At 38.5% G+C, this 23,898-nt stretch overlaps 1 protein-coding gene across 1 annotated transcript; it reads right to left on the bottom strand.

The window, feature by feature from the left end:
- Positions 1–2,889: 2,889 nt before the first annotated feature.
- meis2b (Meis homeobox 2b) lies at positions 2,890–21,917 on the bottom strand. The gene is made up of 14 exons (XM_053488676.1): positions 21,840–21,917; positions 21,694–21,734; positions 19,306–19,505; positions 18,343–18,484; positions 17,860–17,910; positions 17,477–17,527; positions 17,255–17,395; positions 11,801–11,915; positions 8,012–8,151; positions 7,692–7,768; positions 6,566–6,624; positions 6,071–6,160; positions 5,555–5,636; positions 2,890–3,436 (listed from the first exon to the last, which is right to left on the bottom strand). Exons 2-13 carry the CDS (start codon positions 21,703–21,705, stop codon positions 5,578–5,580), a joined length of 1,137 nt encoding a protein of 378 aa, XP_053344651.1. The 5' UTR covers positions 21,706–21,734; positions 21,840–21,917; the 3' UTR covers positions 2,890–3,436; positions 5,555–5,577.
- Positions 21,918–23,898: the final 1,981 nt, after the last annotated feature.

Genomic DNA, 23,898 nt, shown 5'->3' with positions numbered 1-23,898 from the left:
GTTCGGCTCCATGTTTGGAAAATCCAGTGCACTCAGAGTTCTGTGAATACAAGATAATCATAATGAAACTCATAGGAAAAGAGTGTAGAACAATAAGACTTTTTTACTTTTTACCATCACTGGTGGCTAAGGATTTAGCACATTAGCATGCTAGCTCATAGTGGTAAAGTGTTTTGACAGTAAAGGAGGAACATATCCGAATACCTTTATGCCAAAATTTTAAAAGAAAACCTAAATTATAAAAAAAAAAAACACAAATCAGCATAGGTGTCATGGTCGTCTCATTATAATCATAGCAGTTACAACTCATGTCAAGCTGTGGATTGGATTGAACAGTTGAACAGTGAAATAAATCAAATAAAAAGTATAATAAAGTGAAAGAAAAAAAAGAATAAAAGAAACACACACCGATCAGCCATGGCATTATGACCGCTGACTGGTGAGGTGAATTGTATTGATTTTCTCGTTATGGTGGCACCTGGAGGTTGGTGTGATACATTAAGCATCAAGTGAACATTTTGTCTGCGAAGTTGATGTGATGGAAGCAGAAGAAATGGGTGAGTGTAAGGATGTGACTAACTTTGACAAGGGTCAAATTGTGATGTCTAGACGACTGGGTCAAAACATCCCCAAAACTGCAGCTCTGCCAATGTTCCTAGCCTGCAGTGGTCAGGACCTACTAAAAGTGCTCCAAGGAAGGAGAACCAGTGAACCAGTGACAGGGTCATGGGCAGCCAAGGCTCACTGGTGCACATGGGTAGTGAAGGCTGGTCCATGTAGTCCAGTCCAGTAGAAGAGCTACTGTAGCTAAAACTGCTGAAAAGGTAAACTCTGATGCTGATAGGAAGGAGCCAGACCACACAGTGCATGACAGTTTGTTGTGTATAGGGCTGATTAATGTCTGAATGGTCAGGGTGTCAATGCTGACCCGTGTCCTCCACTGAAACCTCCCACAATGGGCACATGAGCATGAAAACTGAACCACAGAACAATGGAAGAAAGTGACCTGGCCTGATCAATCAGATTTTTTTTTACATCATGTGGATAGAGGTGTGCACTCTCTTACCAGGATGCACTATGGGAAAAAGGCGAGCGGGTGAATGCAGAGTGATGCTCTGGGGGATGTTCTGCTGGGTTCTTGGGTTCTGCCATTCATGTGGATGTTACTTTGACACGTACCACCTATCTACCACAGCATCCCTTCTATGCCATGGGTCTATGCCACGCGAAGTCCGTGCCTAATCTTAAAGCTGTTTAGTGTATGTGACGTTAATAAAGACTTTGTGTTTAATACATCACTGTAACTGTATGCAGTTGTAGTTTTAGCGATAAGATTAGATTAGCTAGCTAGTCCATCACGTAATCTGATCTCATTGCCACAGATGCAGGCATGAACATAAGACATTTACATTCATGGCCTTTGGCCGAATCCCCTTATCCTCCAAAGTCACGTACATTTCTCTCCTTATATAACGTTGGGTTACAGTGCAGAGGACTCTCAAAAGTTCCAGGATTTAAATTGATAAACGATGAGCTATCACATCCCAGACTACCTTCTAAGTCTTCATCAATCTAATATGGAAGCATCTAAACAAACAAAAATATATACTCAAGTGGAAACAAAAAAACATCTTGATTTAAAAGAACAAAGGATTCAGACCATTAACCACTTCATATCAACAGTGAGGCAGTAGAGAGAGAGAGTGTGGGCTCAACCTAAAGGTCCTTGGAGTCTTTGTATTGAAACAGCTGACATGGAACTCCAGAACTTCAAAGACCTTCTTTTGAAAGTTGATAAATTTCCAAAGATCCACCCGAGAGTAGATGAGTGTGTGGTGTGTGAGCTGAACAGCCTTGAATCAAGACATTGTCGCGACATTACGTCACAGATTTGTTCTTTCTACCTGACCTCATCAACCGGCGTCACAAAATTGTAAGTCCCAAAAATAAAAAAATAAACGTGCAAACGCTTTCCCAGATCTTCATGACGCAGCTTCCTGTCCTCTGTTCAACTTGCGGAACATTTTTAAGAGGTGAGTGCATTTATGTAAAGGGGAAGAGTGAAGCTTCAAGGAAATGTGAAATGTGAATAATAAGAGAAACATTACATCACTTCTTTTTTTTTCAAAATTTGTTTATCTCATCTGTTCTTCTCAATATCTTGTTCTTCTGTTCCTGAAACCTGGTATTAATTGTGTGACACTGTTAAGCAACAAGCAATGGAACGCCGCTTCACACAGCAGTGCAAGCTAGAAATAAATAAATATATTTCAAATAGGCTTCAAATTTTTTTATTTTAACGTTTAAAGTGTTTACATTATACGGTATTTGGTATTAGATATCTGAAAAAATAATCTAATTAGCAAACTTCTGGCTAGTTTTTGTTAAATCGATGCTGCTTGTAATGCTAATCTAATGCAAAAAAAAAGTAGCGACGGCACAAACACACAGCTTGTAATGGCGACTATGTTGAGTCAAACCTTTGTATAGCGCAGTTACTCTATAAACAGGTAGAATTTAAACCAGATTTAAAATTTCATGAAAAAATGTTTGCATGGACGTGACGTACTGTAAGTACAGGCCATTATTTATTAGCAAATTTAAATTGGTCTAAACAACAACTAATAGCTAACAACCTTTAATGTTGTATAATATAAAATTATAAATAAATTATAATATAATTTTATTGTATAATAAAGATTCACCTTCCCAAGTCCCACTTTGGTTTAAACAGCTCCTTGTCGAGACAAACATTTGTGTGCCTGTTATGTTCACAAATTTCAGTACATAGAGTAACAAAAAAAAAAAGTAAATATTGAATGAAAACGTGAATAGGAAGGAAATCAAGGCAGATGTCAGGCATTTTGAAAAGGAAATATTTATTACAAGAACGTGTGTGACCTCAGATCACTTAAAAACATTTAGTATGTATTTAACACACGTGTGTTTCACAGTAAACAACAACCCTTACACACACTCCGTCATGATGCCTCCTCCGTCTGCTCACGTCCACTTCAGCTGTAACACGTAAGGCCATGATCATGAATCTGAGGCTGAACAGAGCCTTTATAATGTAATAAATAAAGTGAAACAATGATCAAAGTCAACGATCGCTCGACTCTAATTTGTGCTGATGTCCTGTAGAGTAAGAACTCTCGCTAGTTAGTGTTTCAGGACATCCAGGGTTAGAGTTGTAGAGAGAGAGAGAGAGAGAGAGAGAGAGACTGTTTGAGACACTCGTGGAGTCTCTACATTTTCTCTTTAAATCAAATAAATAAATAATTAAAATACTAATAAACTCTTCTGGAAAAACACAAAAACATCGCCTCCTTTTCTTTTCTGCTGAAGTTTTCTTCAGTCCATGGAAGAAGTGTGTTTTTCTGTTTGTGTGTGTGTGTGTGTGTGTGTGTGTGTGTGTGTGCAATTCAACAAACAGCTGCCAAGAAGACAAAAGAAGAAAAAAAAACATTAATTTGACACAATTTCGGTCACATCCTTGTGTTTCTAAGCGACAACCATCTCCATGACAACGAGGGCGGAGCTTTCAATCAAGCTGATCAGCCAATCGGCAAATAACCATGTGACCTCAGTATTGTGGACATAATTTACTAGCTAATGCTTGTTAAACTATTTTAATGTGTTAAAAATAATAGTAGTGATACTTTAAAATAAAATTTTTAAAAATGTAAAAAGAATTTGGTGATTATTTTATTGTCTCATTTATATCACATTAAACCAACTGCAATTTACACCAGATGATGTCATTTAAAAATTGAACGATCAAATTTACCTGAAGCTCCACCTTGGTTGAGGATGTTACACCTGTTACTTAGCAACATACAGTAACCGTGACATCACATCACATTACATGACGACATGACATCACATGACATGACATGACATGACATCACATCACATGACATGACATCACATCACATCACATGACATCACATGACATCTCAGTACAGTAATTATCTCTTTACTTATTTATGTTAATTAGGTGACTATTGTACACAAACATAACAGAAATAAAAATTTTTAAACAAATATCATTTACATGAAAATCTTTTGTAGTAGAATTGTAAGCTTTTGCTTCTTTATAAATTATTATAATATTTTGTCCTTGTTAAGTATAAATGTATCGTTAAAGTAAACATTTTAATTTAATTATTTCATCAATCAAGCAACAGTCAGTGATAATGAAAAATAGTGTACTTGTTTATTATGTAATCTGACTTTAGTATTATCATCCAGTTTGAATGAAAGAAAGAAGCAGACTTCTGTTAACAAAGTGCCCTTGTTAGGCGCCCTAATTAACATGTGGTGTTAAAAAAAGGGCAGGAAGAAAATAGAAATGTCCGATTGAATAAAGTCACTTTAATAAACACTCTTTGTGTGTGTGTGTGTGTGTGTGTGTGTGTGTGTGTGTGATTGGGCACGTATTTCCATATAAAAGAGCTCTATTAATCACAGTAAGTGTTGTTAGTGTGCGGCTCATTGGGCGCCACTATGTGTGTGTGTGTGTGTGTGTGTGTGTGTGTGTGTGTGCGCATGTGTGTTAAATAAAACTCGCCTTCGTGAGTGTATCATACGTCTTCATTTGTGTCAAGACTGTAAGACGGAGGAATATCAGAGCAAAATTACGGCCCGTGGTCTAATCCGATTTCCCCGGCAGAGAGACGGAGTGAAGGGAGAGACGGAGGGAAGGGGGAGACGGAGTGAAGGGAGAGACGGAGTGAAGGGGGAGACGGAGGGAAGGGAGAGACGGAGTGAAGGGAGAGACGGAGTGAAGGGAGAGACGGAGGGAAGGGGGAGATGGAGGGAAGGGGGAGACGGAGTGAAGGGGGAGACGGAGGGAAGGGGGAGACGGAGTGAGGGGGGAGACGGAGTGAGGGGGGAGACGGAGTGAAGGGAGAGACGGAGTGAAGGGGGAGACGGAGTGAAGGGAGAGACGGAGGGAAGGGGGAGACGGAGTGAAGGGGGAGACGGAGGGAAGGGGGAGACGGAGTGAAGGGGGAGACGGAGTGAAGCGAGAGACGGAGGGAAGGGGGAGACGGAGTGAAGGGAGAGACGGAGGGAAGGGAGAGACGAAGTGAAGGGAGAGACGGAGGGAAGGGAGAGACGGAGTGAAGGGAGAGACGGAGGGAAGGGAGAGACGTAGTGAAAGGAGAGACGGAGTAAAGGGGGAGACGGAGTGAAGGGAGAGACGGAGTGAAGGGAGAGACGGAGTGAGGGGGGAGACGGAGTGAAGGGAGAGACGGAGGGAAGGGAGAGACGGAGTGAAGGGGAGACGGAGTGAAGGGAGAGACGGAGGGAAGGAGGAGACGGAGTGAAGGGGGAGACGGAGGGGAGGGAGAGACGGAGTGAAACAAAACATCAGGTGAAAGCAGCTGGAGGTGTTCTAGGGTTCTGGGTAGACCTGCTGGTTGATCAGAATCTACAGATCTGATGTCCACATATGTATGTGATGTGTGTGTGTGTGTGTGTGTGTGTGTGTGGTAATCAGTGTGTGGTTAAATTAAAGTTGCATGCATTAGTAAAGACGTGTACACACCAGAGTTGATTCCTATTGCAGTGCTACATGTAGTGCCACTGTCCATCCATCGCCATGTTCATACCCATTCCTCCCATCGCACCTACGGCACACACACACACACACACACACACACACACACACACACCACATGTTTAATATTTGAATTCACAACTTTATTACATTATTGTTTCTATAGCAACACATTGAAAACACAGGCACGTGTACAGTGCATGGTACAGGGTAAAGGATTATTTAAAAACGTGTGAATTGGTTAATATAGTGAAGTTTTCAGGAGTTTTGAAGTGAGGGAATAAAATGTTTATAGCTCTATAATTAATATCATTTATAGATGAAAATTGTAATCTTGGACGAAGAGGAATAAAACATTCGGGGTCATGCTGTTATAGTAAAATAATCAACCTACTGGTGTTAAAAGAAACTCTGCCATATAATAAACCTAATACTGTACACCAATAGACTGGTTCTTTGTTGCTTGATTGATTGATTGACAGGATGATTGATTGATTCCCCTACCAGGAGCTCGCAGGCCCATGTGCTGCTGCCCGTCCAGCATGAAGCCGCCCATGGCCTGAGCGTCGGGGCTGAACGGAGCTCCCTGACTCACTGCGGCACAAAACACAACACCAGCGTTACTGACATCAGTACCCGAAGCACACAGCAGCCTTCTCATGAGCTACAGCAGGACCTCAGGCTCAGGTTCAAAGGTTCACACTGAAACCCAAATGAGGAAAGATCATCCGCGGTGAACCCACAGAACCTTACACTTCTCTTCTTTATGCTTCTGCATTAAAAAAATAAATAATAAAGTGCACACACACACACACACACACACACACACACTACTAGACCGGTGTGGTATTACACACTCTGTGTGCGGGTGATAAAGCATGACGACAAAGTGAACCTCATCATCAACCACAACTCCTGAGTCCAGATATCTTGATCTGAGAAATTCCCAAATCTCTGTACATGAGTGGACGTGTGGGCGGAGTCAGAGTCGTACGGTACCTGCGCGGTTGGACTGGTCGATCATGGGCTGCACTATCCGTCTGCGCGCATTAATAAACCTGAAAAACACAAGAAACATCGAGAAGAAACACCAACAATTAGCACACTTCAACAAACACTAACAATATACACCAACACACACTGTAACAAAAACACTGCAGTAAACACAAATAAACACCACAATAAATACACTGCAGTAAACAACAACAATAATCACCACACGTCATTAACACACACACACACACACTGCAATAAACACCAACACACACTTACACTGTAACAAAAACACTGCAGTAAACAACAACAATAATCACACCACACGTCATTAACACACACACACACACACACACACACAGCACATTACAATAAACACCAACACCATGCACTGCAATAAATATCAATAACACACACACACACACACACTGTAATAAACACCAACAATAAACATAATACAATAAACACCAACAACAAACACTGCAATAAACATTAAAGATAACAGACGACAATAAACAGTAACACTAACCATACAGAAATTAATACGCAGAATAAACTAAAATTGTAAACATTTCCCCTGGGAGTAAATCAGTCCTGAACTCATTACACTAGATGCCATGATGTCCAGCAGGAAACCATTCTTTATTTCCCGACTAATAAAATTAAAAAGTAGGTTAATGTGTGAGACACAATCTGGCAACCCTTCTCCCTCCAGTCATTCTCCTTTAATGCATTTAGATTAAAACCATTTAAAGTGACAGTGCGGTTTGTAATGACTCTCTACAGGACCGTAATGATTTCACACAGCTGATGGTGTTGGAGTGTAATAATAATCTGCCTCTGATTTATGACCTCATTATAAACTCTAATTATAAACACAATCTCCTCTAATTCAATTTGCAGCTTTGTGTGTTCACATAAACATCGTAATATTCACCAACGACGAGAGGAGACACAGCGTCCTGCTGCGCTCCCTTTCACGCTAGTTACAGTTTATACAGTACGTTTTCTTTTCATATTCGATTGGAGTGGATTTAACATTTCATATTGTTCCTCCTCCCGCTGCTGCTGTGGTGCCAGGACACTTACAGTATCAAAGTAGTTTTAAGGTCATAGGTCAGAGGTCACTCACCAGTTATTCACTTGTAAGATGGTGAGTCCAGTGTCCTGAGCGAGCTGTTTCTTCTGCTCTTCTGATGGATAAGGATGCTGAAGAGAGGTGGAAAGGTTTAGTAGATAAGGCAAAGGAACGCATGATTATCCAATAAGAACACAAAGAAAGTGTAGTGCAGTGAGGTTCTCAAACAGTGAGGTTCTCAAACAGTGAGGTTAGCATGGAGGGAGGTTCTAATGCAGTGAGGTCCCATACAGTAAGGTTCTAATGCATTAAGGTTCTCATAAAGTGAGGTTCTAGTGCAATGAGGCTCTCAGACTGTGAGGTGCTTGTCTTACTGTGAGGTGCTGGAAGAGCCACGCCCGCATAATGTTAGTTGCCACTTTGGGAAAAATCCCTCTCTTCTTCTGTCGCTTCTTATCAGGGTCATCTTCATCCCCTGTTCCTGGAGAAGCCAAGCTGCCCTCCAGCCCGTCTCCTAAACCAGAGAGAGAGAGAGAGAGAGAGAGAGACCTTTATTTTACAATCTTACTCTAAATGACCCAGAGATTAAACCCCTGCTGTATGCTGCTGTTCCTCCAGCCCTCAGGGTCTACAGCAGAACCTGGACCTGCTGCAGCAGTACTGCTAGACCCGAACCCTGACCTTAGAAACACCACGCATATCACACTGTACACAGAATCATTTCTAACTGCTAGAAGAATGAGAAGAAAAACTAGAGGCTGATGCCAATTCCTGCTTTTGTTTAGAATGATCCTTCTGATTGACCTATGACCTTTTCAAGCCTGAAAACTCTTTAACAAGTTTTTCAGAGATGAATGGGTCACATGCCTTTATGTTTCTGTGGAAGAAAAGCTTTATGTGGACAAATGATGTCTCAGCGTCTCAGCTTTTGCCATCTCTGTCCCGCTGTCTCTTAATGAGTTAATATTAATAAAACATGTACGGTATATAATGTTCTATATAATGTTCTATATAATGTTCTATATAATGTTCTATATAACGTTCTATATAATGTTCTCCCTGGCCGTGTCATTAATTACTGTTTACTTGGCCAGTGGTCAAAGCAGCCAATCACTTTTTACTGAGGTTTAATTTTAGATTAGATACATTTTGGTGAATGAATTAACTGCATTTTAATTAAATAGTTCATCTTTTCAATATATATTTATATAATTCATTTAATTAATGAAACAATTATATGATTATTTTACTTAAAATACAGAATCCAGACCCTGCCCCACATTTCCAGCCATCACTAGCAATAAGCACGTGAACATTGCTGAAATGTTTAAACATAATGAAAAAAAAAGAATTTTACAATTTGATGGTAACCATTCTAAAAACAAAAACAATTACTAAACCTATATAGTATTTTATAATTTGATTGGCATGTATAGAGAAGTTTCTTTATGAATCTTGTTTAATCTGAATTCACACTATCTGTAAAAACATGTTTATGGAATAAATACTGGATGCTTTTCCAGTGTAAAGTGTTGAATTAGCAGTATTAGGTGCTAAAGTTAAATATTAGGTGCTAAAGTATTAGGTGCTAAAGTTAAGAAATGCAACCACGGGGGGCGCAATCCAGTGTCCTCTTGTGCCAGTCCCAAGTCTGGATAAATGCAGAGGGTTGTGTCAGGAAGGGCATCCGATGTAAAACTTTTGCCAAATCAATGATGCGAATCACGAATATAATTCCCATACCGGATCGGTCGTGGCCCGGGTTAACAACGACCGCCACTGGTGTTGTTGACCTACAGGGTGCTGGTGGAAATTGGGCTACTGTTGGTCGAAGAAGGAGAGGAGGAAGGCGTGTTCGAAAGCAGAGAGAGAAGAGGAAAGGAAAGAGTTTAGGAGTGATAGTAGCGACTTTAAATGTTGGGACCATGACAGGGAAGGGAAGAGAGTTAGTTGATATATATATATGAGGAAAACGAAAGAGAACAAAGAGTAGAAGAGGCGACTGTTGTGGAACAGGAAGTAGCAAATATTAGTAGAAGTGAGGTGAGAAGGGCGTTGAATAGGATGAAGAGTGGAAAGGCTGTTGGTCCTGATGACATACCTGTGGAGGTATGGAAGTGCTTAGGAGAGGTGGCAGTAGAGTTTCTGACAAGTTTGTTTAACAAGATCTTGGAGAGTGAGAGGATCCCAGAGGAATGGAGGAGAAGTGTATTGGTGCCAATTTTTAAGAACAAGGGAGATGTGCAAAGCTGTGGCAATTACAGAGGTATAAAGCTAATGAGCCAGACAATGAAGCTGTGGGAAAGAGTAGTGGAAGCTAGGTTAAGGGCAGAGGTGAGCATTTGTGAGCAGCAATATGGTTTTATGCCTAGAAAGAGTACATCAGATGCAGTATTTGCTTTGAGGATGCTGGCGGAGAAGTACAGAGAAGGTAACAGGGAGTTGCATTGTGTCTTTTTAGATTTAGAGAAAGCATATGACAGGGTGCCAAGAGAGGAGCTGTGGTATTGTATGAGAAGGTCTGGAGTGGCAGAGAAGTATGTTAGAGTAGTGCAGGACATGTATGAGAGCTGTAAGACAGTGGTAAGATGTGCTGTAGGTGTGACAGAAGAGTTCAAGGTGGAGGTGGGTCTGCATCAAGGATCGGCTCTAAGCCCCTTTTTGTTTGCCCTGGTGATGGACAGGATGACAGATGAGGTAAGACAGGAGTCCCCATGGACTATGATGTTTGCAGATGACATTGTGCTCTGTAGCGAGAGCAGGGAACAGGTGGAGGAAAATTTGGAGAGATGGAGGTATGCTCTGGAAAGCAGAGGAATGAAGGTTAGCCGCAGCAAGACAGAATACATGTGTGTAAATGAGAGGGACCCAGGAGGATTGGTGAGGCTACAGGGAGCAGAGGTAAAGAAGGTGCAGGATTTTAAGTACTTAGGGTCAACGGTCCAGAGCAACGGAGAGTGTTCAAAGGAGGTGAAGAGGCGGGTACAGGCAGGTTGGAATGGGTGGAGAAAAGTGTCAGGTGTGTTGTGCGATAAAAGAGTATCAGCGAGAATGAAAGGAAAGGTGTACAGGACAGTGGTGAGACCAGCAATGCTCTACGGCTTAGAGACAGTGGCACTGAAGAAAAGACAGGAGGCAGAGTTGGAGGTAGCAGAGCTGAAGATGTTGAGGTTCTCCTTGGGAGTGACAAGGATGGATAGGATCAAGAATGAGTTTATCAGAGGGACAACCCACGTTAGATGTTTTGGAGATAAAGTCAGAGAGGCCAGATTGAGGTGGTTTGGACATGTTCAGAGGAGAGATGGTGAGTATATTGGTAGAAGGATGTTGAGGTTGGAACTGCCAGGCAGGAGGTCTAGAGGAAGACCAAAGAGGAGATTTATGGATGCAGTGAGTGAGGACATGAAGCTAGTTCGTGTGAGAGAAGAGGATGCAGAGGATAGGGTTAGATGGAGGCAAATGATTCGCTGTGGCGACCCCTGAAAGGGAACAGCCGAAAGACAAAGAAGAAGAAGAGGTGCTAAAGTTAAGACTGATGGTGTAATAAGTGAGACAATAAAAACGTTTGTTGGTGTAAAGAGTTAAAACAAACACGGGGACAGGATGCAGCTACACAGTTGACTAAAGAGCGTCTTCCTGAGTCGAAAAGAGAAGGAACGGGTTTGTGCTGCTTTTATTTTATCTCATTCATTCTTTTATTGTCTAGCGTCCTCTCATCTCCCCCCTCCGTGTCTCCAACCACACACACTGACTCTCAGAGCTACTACACCTAACCCTCGTTGTACACAACAAAACAAAAGTCCATTTAAACACATTGTACTTAAGGCAAGTCTTTACATAATTGATCTGAGTTACACACAAGCATACAAATGACAAAATATCATTTTTAATGTTTAAAATTGTTTAAAATTCAGACAGTTACTAAAAAAAATAATCATACTAAAAAAATAATAAAAACTGTAAAAGACAAAACACAAATAAATGGTGCTTCTATTATATCTTTATATTTAAATAATTGAATTAACGGCCTGAGTGTTTTAGAGTTCATCTGTGGCCAAAACTACAAACTCTTTAACTTTAACACTCTATCGTTTGCCATTTAGTAATATTTGGCTGAGATTTAAATAAGTAAATAAATAAATAAGTAATCCTTTTCCTCTTACCCAGGTCACTGCTGTTGTCCCCACTGTGAGAAACATGGCCGCCGCTGGACGGTCCCGGTGTGCCGATGGAAGGAGTGGAGCGATTGTCATCCAAATCTCTCCATGATGCTGTGTTCTGTTTAAGGTAATTAATTGATTAATAATAATAATAATAATAATAATAATACCTAACTAAATTATACTGATTTAAAACATGAACCAAGAATCAATAAAAACACAATCTAGTCTAATATAATTTTTCTGAACATGTTGAGTACATCATGAGATTAACAATATCTCAGCAGAGTGATGTCACCAACGCCGCCCTGCATAATCCTTCACTTTTATTTAGGTTTAAATGTGTTTAATGTTGGGAAGTGTCAGTGAAACTACTCACTTCTTTTTATCCCTTACATTAGAGACAGATACTGTAGAGAGATAAGGCTTTATTGTCATTTCATGGTACAAGAACACAGCAACTACCAGAAGTGCAAATAGAAGTGTTTATACATCTGGACAAATATTGTTGTTGTGCACCTTACAAAGTGTGTCTTAAAAAATAGATCTATTTATACACAGTAAATATTCAATACCAAGGCCGCGTGTAGTGAATATGTGCTGAAGCTATAGAGCTACTGTATGCCACTGAAAATCACACTGTCACAATAGCTATAAGATAATCATTAATATGAGAGATATGAGCAATAAAGCAGTTATAAACATTTATTCTCTCTTAATAAGATAAAAATCACAGCTTGTCATGTGACTGAGAAACCACATGAACTCTTCTGTCAACGGAGTTACTGATGTGTGCCGTACACGCCCGGCCAGCGAGCTGTTACTAGTGCGCTAATCTGAAGCTGTACTACTGTCAGTGCTGCTGTTACAGAGAACTAATCAACACCTTCTGACCAATCAGCATCCAGAATCCATCAGTGCTGTGGGGTTAGACAGTACATGTCATCATAATAGAACAGTCTTAATGATCTCAGTCACAACACGGGAGCAATGACACACACACACACACACACACTATCTTTTCTTATAAAAAACAAGCTCTACCTGCAGACTATAGGCCACGCCCACTTACTGAGGCTTTAACCTTATAAGCTAATAAACGAATAAATGTAAATATTAAAGTATTAGAATTCACCATTCTGTCCATCTGGAGCAGGAGAAAGAAAAACTCAGCCGAGAAAGATCCAGCGAATGAGGTGAAAACGTGATGATCAGAAACAATTAAAATGAAAGAAAAGAAGGAGATCAATTATTTATACCCAGCAAGAGTGTGTGAGTGATGTCGAGAAGAAAGAGACAAAAATAAATAAAGGACGGAAAATAAAAACTGATGAAGGTCCAGCAAGTGTGTGTGAATATCTGTGTGAAAGAGTTTGTGTGTTTTAGGGGATGTCAGAGTCTCTTTATATCCTCAACACACACACACACACACACACACACACACACACACACACACACACACACTTAAACACACATGGAGAGGAGGAACAAGCAAGAGGCGAACCCTTGAGCGTCAGCTGTTCGCCTGATGGTGTTCAGATAAAGAGCCACAGAAGCACACACACACACACACACACACACACACACACACACACACACACACACACACACACACACACTCATGAACACACACTCCGGAAATAATCCAGTATAACAACACAGCCACTTAGTGTTTTCTCATTTACGATACACAGCAGTGTGTGTGTTTGTGTGTGTGTGTGTGTGAACTCATTTTTTTTTTGATATTCTAATTTTTCGAGTTTTACTTGAATATATCTATATATATATATATATACAGTGGGGGAAATAAGTATTTGATCCCCTACAGATTTACTAAGTTTGCCCATTTACAAAGAAATGAAGGGTCTATAATTTATATCAATTTTTATCCTTTATGGTGAAGGATTGAGACAGAATATCACCCAAAACTCCAGAAAAAGCACATGATACAAATGTTAGGAATTAAGTTGCATTTCAATGAGGGAAATAAGTATTTGATCCCCAAAACATGCCTTAGTACTTGGTGGAGAAACCCTCGCTGAAAGCACCGTGGGAAGACCTTTCTTGTAGGTGTTTACCAGATTTACACACATCTTGGGATGCATTTTGATCCACTGTTCTTTACAGACTTTCTCTAAATGTTTAAGGTTTCTTGCCTGTCGCTTGGCAACTCGAAGTTACAGCTCTCTCCGTTTTTTTCCTCATGATTATTCTTACTCCATGAGGTGAAATCTTGCATATAAGGACATTAATGGTTACTTTGTATTTCTTCCATTAGTAAATAATCACTCCAGCAGTTGTCTCCTTCTCACCAAGCCTCTAGCTGATGGTCTTGTAGCCCATTCCAGCCTTGTGCAGGTCTAAAACCTTGTTCCTGACTTGCTTGGACAGCTCTTCGGTCTTGCCGATGGTGGTGAGGTTTGAATGTAAGATGTAGATTTTCTGGACACGTGGCTTTTTACACACACCACATTGTTGTTAGGAGCACCTTCTTAAATTGATGTGTGCGCCACAAGAGCAGATAACCAGTCTGTGAGAGGCAGAATTATTGTTGGTTGGTAGGGGATCAAATAGGAAGCACAATCACGGGAAAGACTGCTGACCTGACCTGCAGAAAACCATGATTGACATTCTCCATAAGGAGGGAAAGTCTCAAGGGGAAAAAAAAAGTTTTGATGTTCCCAAAGCACATCAATAGAAAGTTATGTGGAAGGGAAAAGTGTGGGAAGAACAAGGTGCACAAGCAGCAGGGATGACCCTAGCCTGGAGAGGATTGTCAGAAAAGGCCATTCAAAAGTGTTGGAGACTTTCACAAGAAGTGGACTGAGGCTGGAGTCAGTGCATCAAGAGCCACCACACACAGATGGATCCTGGACATGGGCTTTAAATGTCGTATATCTCTTGTCAAGCCGATCCTGAACAACAAACAACGTCAGAAGCGTCTTACCTGGGCTAAAGAGAAAAGGAACTGGTCTGTTGCTTAGTGGTCCAAAGTCCTTTTTCCTGATGAGAGCTACTTTTGTCTGGAGTAGGAATGTCTGGAGTAGGAATGGAAAAATCTAAAAAAGTATTTCCACCTTCCTAATTTGACCTAAGATTCAGGTCATCAAACAAATTTAGATTTTTGACAAATTTAAATGTTTTTTTTTTTTTACCATTTAGAGGTGGACTTGCTGATGTGTTCTGCATGTGTTTCATTGGCCTGCTGCATAACTCAAGTACACTGGAGCTTGAGGTCACGAACTGAACGCCGGGCTTTCTCCTCCAGGATCGTCTAGTAGAGCCCCAGACCATCACACTACCACTACCATGTGTCTGATGTTCTCTTTGTAAAATCATATGTTAGTTCTATACCAGATGTAAGAAAACAAAACACCTTCCAAAAAGTTCAACATTTGCTACATCCGTCCACAAAATATTTTCCAAAAAGACTTGCAGATAAGACTTTGTGTCCTTTGTGTCCTTTTTGTTCAGCAGTGTCTTTCATTATACGCAAATGGAGAAAAGTGGTAAACCTTCCCAGGAGCGGCCGACCCACCAAAATCACTCCAAGAGCACAACAACGCCTCATCCAGGAGCTCATAAAAGAACCAGCACAACATCTAAAGACCTGCAGGCCTCACTCGCCTCAGGTAAGGTCAGTGGTTATGAGTCAACGATAAGAAAGAGACAAAATGGCATTCATGGGAGAGTTCCAATCTGGCCTAGTTGTGGCAAGTAAAATGAGCAAATGTGGGTGTGTGTGTCACCCTCTGGTGCCTGTCTCACTAAACACTTAGAAACAAAGACATATTGACATGCTAATCACTCACTCATCATTACAGCTAGGACAAAACCATCATAGGCTGATCCTGTCTACCAGCTGTCCTCCTCATCACCTTTATCATCAGCATCGTCATCATCACCACCATTATCATCATCATCTTTACATAGGAATAATATTCATGAAATGAATCTGTCCAGATTTAGACCTCATTATATCACAGAGACAGCACTGGTTAAAGTGGTAAATGACCTCCCACTGGTCTCTGCTTTGGGGTGTGTCTCTTTGCTTTTGCTGCCTGACCTTAGAGGAGACATGACCCCATAGTTTATACTATTTCCTTGATATATTAGAAAATGTTGTAACTGATTTGTCAAGCTTTTTGTGAATTTAAAGTTAGCTCCCCCTCCCCCTTCTTGTCTTACACAGACACTTCCTCCACGTTTTTTCACACAAGTGTGCCCACACTACGAAAACACTGTTTTATTGGGAAAATAAAACTAATGAACCTGCACTTTACCTTTGAAAAGAATCGCGAGAGAGTTTCTGTGTAGAGCAGAGAGAAAGTGTGTGTGTGTCTGTGAAGGCGAAAGTAGGAGGGGTCTGTGTGTTTGTTTGTGTGTGTGTGTGGGGGGGGCACGGTGTCCAATGATACGCTGCACACAGACACAAAGAGCAGGCTAAGCCTTGAATATTTCTCTCTGTGTTAACCTACAGTTTCTCCTGAGATGCCAGTGATCCTGACTCTTTCCACTCTTTATATCTATCTGATCCATACTGATGGACCCACTTCTGCTTAGACCCTTAATCACCTGAAAATCACTTGCTACTGATGAGGAACCTCATATGGAGAGGCTACAGATCACCATGACTTCACAGTGGATACTCCCACATCAAAACCATAATGATGGAGACATTTCTAATACCAGTTTAAACTCAAGTCTCCATCATGAACAGTTGATAGATTAGTTTAGCTTAATGCTTAGGGATAAATATTTAAATGACTTTTAATGTTTATACTGAACTTAAGTTCCTCTGAACAAACGTATTGCTGTTTGATTCTATAGTGTGTGTCAGGCCGGTCCCCCGCCCACTGGACTCTTCCCATTGTTATAGTATATCCACGTTTTATATTTAATTATGCTTTTTTTGTATGTTAAATAAAGGAAATGTCAGTGCTTATGTGCTGCCTTCAACACCTCAAACAGGATACAACTGTTTACAAAAAAAAACATTATATATATATATATAATTGGTGGCACGGTGGTGTAGTGGTTAGCGCTGTGTCCTTGCACTTTGCGTCTTTTGGTGTAGGTTACATGTTACATGTTCTCTCTGTGCTTGGTGGGTTTCCTCCAGGTACTCCAGTTTCCTACCACAGTCCGAACACATTAGATTATTTGGTGCTTCTAAATTGCCCGTAGTGTGTGTTTGTGTGTTTGTGTGCCCTGTGACAGATTGGCACCCAGCCAAGAATGGACCCTCATTTGGTGCCTCAAATTCCCTTGGATAGACTCCAAGCCTCCTGCAGCCTTGTACAGGATAAGCGCTATAGATAATGAGTGAGTGAGTGAGTGATCTATATTAATATGATATTTATAATATCATGTCACCTCTGCCTTGCTCATTTAACCTATTTGTGACTTTGAAAATTTTATTAAAATAATCATCATCATTTTAAAATCAAAGCTTACATGATCTGATATATGCGTAGACGTTAGATCATCAAAGTCCGACTTGCATCCATCCCGGTCATCAATAACTAGGTCAATTGGCATCTTTCCTTTTAGACAGCTAATGTAGCGGTGACAAAAATTATCACATAGCTCGTGGACCTAAAACAGAAACAACACAACACAATGAGCTGATAAATAAAACATTTATATTCATGTGACTGCAGATTAGCTTTACTTTACCTTCTCCAGTTCCAGGAGGTGAAACCTTAACACTTGTATTGCTTGAATCATCTGAAAGGAAAATGGGAAAGAAATCATGGCTGGACGTTATACTTTATACACCTCTATTAACAGCTCTGCGCAGGTATGTCTTTAATCGGCTGGGAAAAAAAATCACAATTCTTCAAATTCATGCTAATTATTTAGTTTGCTTATTTCATAAAAGTTTATGTTTTGTCATAATGCGAGTTTATATTTAAGGGGAAAAAGGGTTTCTTACAGGTTCATTAAATGGTTTCCTGAAATGGTTCTATTTGGAACCCAATGCTGTGACCCTGTGTTTCTTTGTTCTATATAAAAGCTCTAAGGTTTTAAGGTGAGACAAATGAGGAACTCACACTCACCAGATTGTCTAGTTCTGGATTAGATGAGAATATTGGTTTCTCTGCTCGCATCTAATGAATCAACGAAAACATAACAAAGCAAACAGACAAACAAATAAAACAAACAAACAAACCAATAGAAGTTGATCATAAATGCAACGTTAATTCAGGATTAATGTATGATCGATGCTTTAGATGCTTTAGATCAATAAACTAAGACACGTTCAACACCTGGTGCACTAATAAGAGCCATAGTGAAGAACAGGATCTAAATACATTAAAAGGCTTAGTGCACCTTTTACATATCTTCATAACGTCAATTTTATCAAAATAATTGGTTATAATGGTCAAATTGGTTATAATGGTTGATAATTTTACTATTAACATACAATTTTTACTGTTATTTTTTGCTCATCTTACATATTTTACTTAAATGGACACTCTGGAAATGCATTGATTTATTGATAGATTATATTCAGTTAATGAATAACATTGATTATTGACCTGTTTGGCAAACACGGTGATGTCTTCGTTAAAGGAGTCTGATGAACATACGTCTCCTCCGGCCCCGCCCGGGTCCCGCGGTGTACATGTCGCTAACTCACACTTCTCAAACACCAGGGCCAATAACGGGAACAGAGGATGTCTGAGAAAGCAAAGACACCAAGATGTACTTTGCTGTCTGGCTTCAGTGACTCTTAGCGAGGGAACGTATTTAATTCTGGAGATTTCTACTGAATGATAAATATATATACATATACAAAGTTTAAACATTGAGTGTATCTCAATAGAATCCCAAACACGCCATGCAGGAACACAAAAGGGAGACTGACTCAGGACAAGGCCATCCAAACGTCTTTACACGAGATCCTCCCAGACTTGAAGTCTGTATTAAGTATCTGCATTTAAATTAAGGTGGTTATGGTCTAAACACTAATTCTATCAAAATATAAACAGCAAAATTATTGTCATTTTATATAATCAATTAAGTGGTTCTACGACTTTACATCAGGAAGGCATAAACGTTAAGATCAATTATAAACAGTTTGTTACAGGGACGGTGTGTGTGTGTGTTTGTGTGTGTGTGTCCTGATTGATTAATAAAGGACAGATAAGCTGAAAAAAAATAAAACTGCTAAGTTTATAATAATTAAGAGAAGAACCTTTTTATTTTATATAAACTTATATAAATGTACAGAACTAATAAATCAAATATTTTTAAAATATCACTGACGCTAATTACATAGCACAAAAATATGTTTCTATATTATATACTGATGAAAGAGTCTTCAGAGTCGGTAAAGCTGGAATTTTTTTCCCAGAGATTTGGTTGGTTTGTTAACTTCAACAGACATAAACTATGTGATGTGCAGCTACTAATACACACACAGCATGTCTTCCAGTTATAACACTCCTCTGACTCAGTGAAGAGAGCGCAGGTTATTTACAGAATGATGTGCTGTTTACCCATAAATCTGATCCTTGTCTCTTTTCAGTCCATCGTTAGCGCTCATGATCCCCGCCATGAGCCCATGTGATGTCACGTATGGCTGATTGGTGTGAGGAGTCGGAGGGGGAGGAGCATGGTTCAGGTGGTGATGTGTGTGTGGGTCTCCGTATACACCCACGCCATCCATCATGCTGCTGTAATGCGCCAAGTCATCATACTGAAACAGGAACAGTCGCACCCTTATCAAAAGGACCAGCAGCTAGAACAGCGAGCATCAGAAATGTACTGCTGCTATCCATTTCTAACGAGCAGCAATTATTATTATTATTATTATTATTATTATTATTATTATAGGGATCTAATCACATAGGAATTTATTAAGGACTTAAGGACTTAAACCTTAAACCATTTGAGAAACTAAATGCATAAAAACAACACAGTTTAACACCCCTTCTCACACACACACACACACACACACACACACACACACACACACACACACACACACACATGCAGGAAATGCACACAGGAAACACATCCACTTATGTCATGCTTCCTACTTGTGTAAAACAACAACATAGCAGAGATTCTAGTAAAATGACTTATGGTCAGCTAAATGCAAACGTAAAAAAATAAATAAATAAAGATCGATGCTTTCATTGAACACAAATCTGTTGAAAGAAACTCCACTCCTAGTAATTTAGTTTATTTTTTGTTTAATTAAAAAATATATGGCCATTTTTGTATTAAAAAAAAAAAATTATAAGAAAGTTTGCACTGAAAATAAACCACCACCTCAAGTATATATGTTCTGCGAAAGTCCCTGTACAATGGGACAGGGGGCGTGCCAGTACTTCATGCAGACCAAAATACTGTATGACCTGCATTTTGCAAGTGTACACCTACAACATGATCTGTGTAAAAGGTAGAGCTCATAAGTCATACTTTATTTTATTTCTTTTTTTAAATTATATAAATTTTTTGGCCTTCAAATATATTTAATTTATTTAATAGAATATAGTTAACTAAATTAATTATTTAATATGAGATTCTAATTAAACAGTAATATACAGGGTGACAACAGGATCTTTTAACTTTTTATAAACACTTGACTGCATGTGAGAATTATTTGAGAACTATGTATTCCAATTTAAAATGTATTAATAAAGGAAGAATTTTAAATCTGTGTATCATTAAAGCCACTTTGTTTCTCTCTGCTGAGGTTAAAAAGACAAACATTTCAGCTTGTCATGTGACTGAAAAAACACAAGAAGCTGTCCTGAAGACGTGGGAAACTTATATGTACAGTACAGCACGACTTCTGACACCGGCGTCACCTTCCTCTAATGTTACGCAAACATCTCACTACAGAACGTTTAAACATGCTACTGGCCTTGCTAATGTCTTCTAGATGAGCTAGAACTATGGAAACAATTATGTATTAGAGCAAGCACATTAATATCAATGTGCACTTTTGTTAGAGCTGCTTTTATAGAAGATTAATAACTACATTTTGACCAACCAGGGGGCATAACTCAATATTATATATATATATATATATATATATATATATATATATATATATATATATATATAATGCAAAAGTGTAAGGTAAATGTTTAAGGACAAAATGAATTGTAAGAAAAGTACAAATTCATTATGATGAAAATCATTTAAAAGAGTAAAAAGAAGCACCTTTGATAAAATAAGGATATATATATATATATAATGTGTTTTGTCCGTTACTGAAAAAAAATGGTGTTCCACAGTTTAAAAACAAAATGAATGTCTAAATTATATATATATATATATATATATATATATATATATATATATATATATATATATGAATTAAATTTAATAATAATAATAATAATAATAATAATAATAATAATTATTATTATTATTATTATGGTGTAGTTTAAAAAATAAGTTTAAAGATAAAAAGAATAAATCTATACTGTATGTCCTTCTATATAGAAATAGAATATAGATATATAGCTAGGTGTAATGAACATCACACATTAACATGGTAAATGTATTATAATAAAGACTCATAACAAATAGCTTAAATAAATAAGTGTCATAAAAATATATAATAAACATGGGCAGTGTATAATAATAATTATTATAATTATAATAATAATAAAGTGTAACATATATAAACATATAACACATACTTACAATACTTAATACGGTATATATTGTTATATATAATTACTGTGTATAGTATGTAAGATACTTAAATACTAAAAACATTTGTTCTTACATTTAAATAGATGTTTTATATAATCATTTAAAAAGCATTTAATGGAACATATTAATTATAAAAACTGAAAGATTTTTTTTGTGTGTGTGGAAATAATAGAGAATAATCTAAAGTGTGTGTGTGTGTGTGTCCTTACCCTTTGCGCCATCAGCACGTGCAGACTCGGAGCTCAGTTTCCTTTAAATCAACACTTCAGAGTAAGTCAAGTGTGTGTGTGTGTGTGTGTGTGTGTGTGTGTTAATCTGATATAAATGACTAAATACAAAACAAGTCTCTCATTACTGATTGCTAATTAAAGCTCCGTGTGACGGCGGCCGGTTCCCGCCTCCATCTGCGCTCTGAGGAGTTTAAAGATGTTCCTGTGTTCCGCAGAGCAGCTAAAATAAATCCCCAAATCTCTCCATCCCTCCTTTCATCATGCCGCGTTCACCAAAAGTCAGAGAGAGGAGAGAAGGAAAAGAAAAAGAGGGGAGGAGAGAGGAGGGAGGGGTTTAACTCGTGTGTGTGTGTGTGTGAGAGAGAGAGAGAGAGAGAGAGAGAGGTTTAGTAATTATTTAAACTGATGTTTTTTTTCTGTCATAGTGTAAAATATAAAAACAATTGTGTAAATTATATAATAAATCTTTAAGTCCGTGCGCAAATAAGAATAAATCCAACCTGTTTATAAACAAAGGAAAATAAAAAAGAATTAATGGCAATAAAAATTAAAAACTTGTGTCCAGCAGGATGTAAAGAAACACGCAACACATTTTTCAAATCATGTAAAACAAACAAAAATGAAAATACATTTACGCACGCACGCAGCAAAACACACACACACACACACACACACACACACGAAGTCTTTATTTCTGATGTTAATAGTTGTGGTGTGATATAGTGTGTCAGTGTGTGTGTGTGTGTGTGTGTCCTGTCAGTGTGATTGATGACGCGCTGCTGATCGCAGAAACATTAAATCAGAATCTGATTATAATAAATCACATCCGATCGGATTAATCAGACTCGCGCGCTCGGCTCTCTGCGCTGTTTCAGATTAGAATTAGTGAAATTTACACTAAACCATCGATTCTACCTACAGGCCGATTTCACATGGATAACAACCTAATAATATATCAGCTTAATTATTTTATACCTTTATAACTATATACTTTAGTGCAGGAAGTGGAATTGTAAATAATGTTATAATGTTATAAATAAATATCAAGAACATTATACACACGAACAGTTTATTTTATTATCCCTACTGAGTATATTGTGTATTTTATCTATATATTGTGTTTATTCTGTGTGTGTGTGTGTGTGTGTGTGTGTGTGTGTGTGTACTGTATATTAGGTACATGCGTTTGTCGATAATGGTTATGGATGTGAACATGCTGAGTTACATACAGGTGTGTATACTGTATACTGTGTGTGTTGTGTGTACTGTGTGTGTATATGATGTACACTGTGAATTGATCAGTGTGACTCAACACTACATCAGAATAATCTGATTTAAAACCTTGATGTGATGTTTGTTTCGCAAGATATTTTACTCTTTTCTGTTTACTACAGAAATATGTTAAAATAATAACAGATTACAAAGGCGCGCGCGCGTGTGTGTATAGAAGTGTGTAAATAGTTTTATTTAGGAAAGTTTTTCCTCCTTATCCCCCCCCCCCCCCCCAGTGGTGTATAGAGTGTATGAACCTGTATATAAAGTTATATAGTGAAAAGAATAAATGTGTGTATGTCTGTAATAAACCTACAAACATACACACTTTTATTCTCAGATTTATTCTCAGAAAATCCACTTCAAATAAATCCATTCTTTTAATCCTTTTTAATTTACTTTGATCAGTTAGTAACACTCACACTCACACTGAGGTTAAAATAGTGTCTTCAGTTTCATCAAAATCTTCTTCAATCCTCAGAATAACTAATAAACATGTTCGGAGTGTATTCCGCTTAAAGTAAAATCTTAATTATTAATAATCTTAATAAATCGTAAGTATGCAAATAAACCTCAAACGCGCGTATACTAAACATAAAGTATACACTAAACGTATACATTTTATTTACTCACCTGCGCCCCCTGCCGGACCAACACCACCAACAACAACAAACAACAAGGCGGTGAATAAGTTATTACATATTAACTTGTGTCTTGCGCATTTCATATTATTATTATTATTATTATTATTTTTATTATTATTATTATTGTTGTTGTTGTTGTTCGATGATGATGATAGTTTGAAATAAATGTAGCGCACAAACAGATTTTTTTCTTACTGTATTAAATTCATAATGTAAATTATAAATACTGATGAGGAAGAATAAAACTGATGGAGAAACTGTGAGCAAC

Source organism: Clarias gariepinus, chromosome 27, assembly GCF_024256425.1.
Source record: "Clarias gariepinus isolate MV-2021 ecotype Netherlands chromosome 27, CGAR_prim_01v2, whole genome shotgun sequence".
In the NCBI taxonomy this organism is placed as follows: Eukaryota; Metazoa; Chordata; class Actinopteri; order Siluriformes; family Clariidae; genus Clarias; species Clarias gariepinus.
This window is presented reverse-complemented; position numbering and strand designations above follow the sequence as displayed.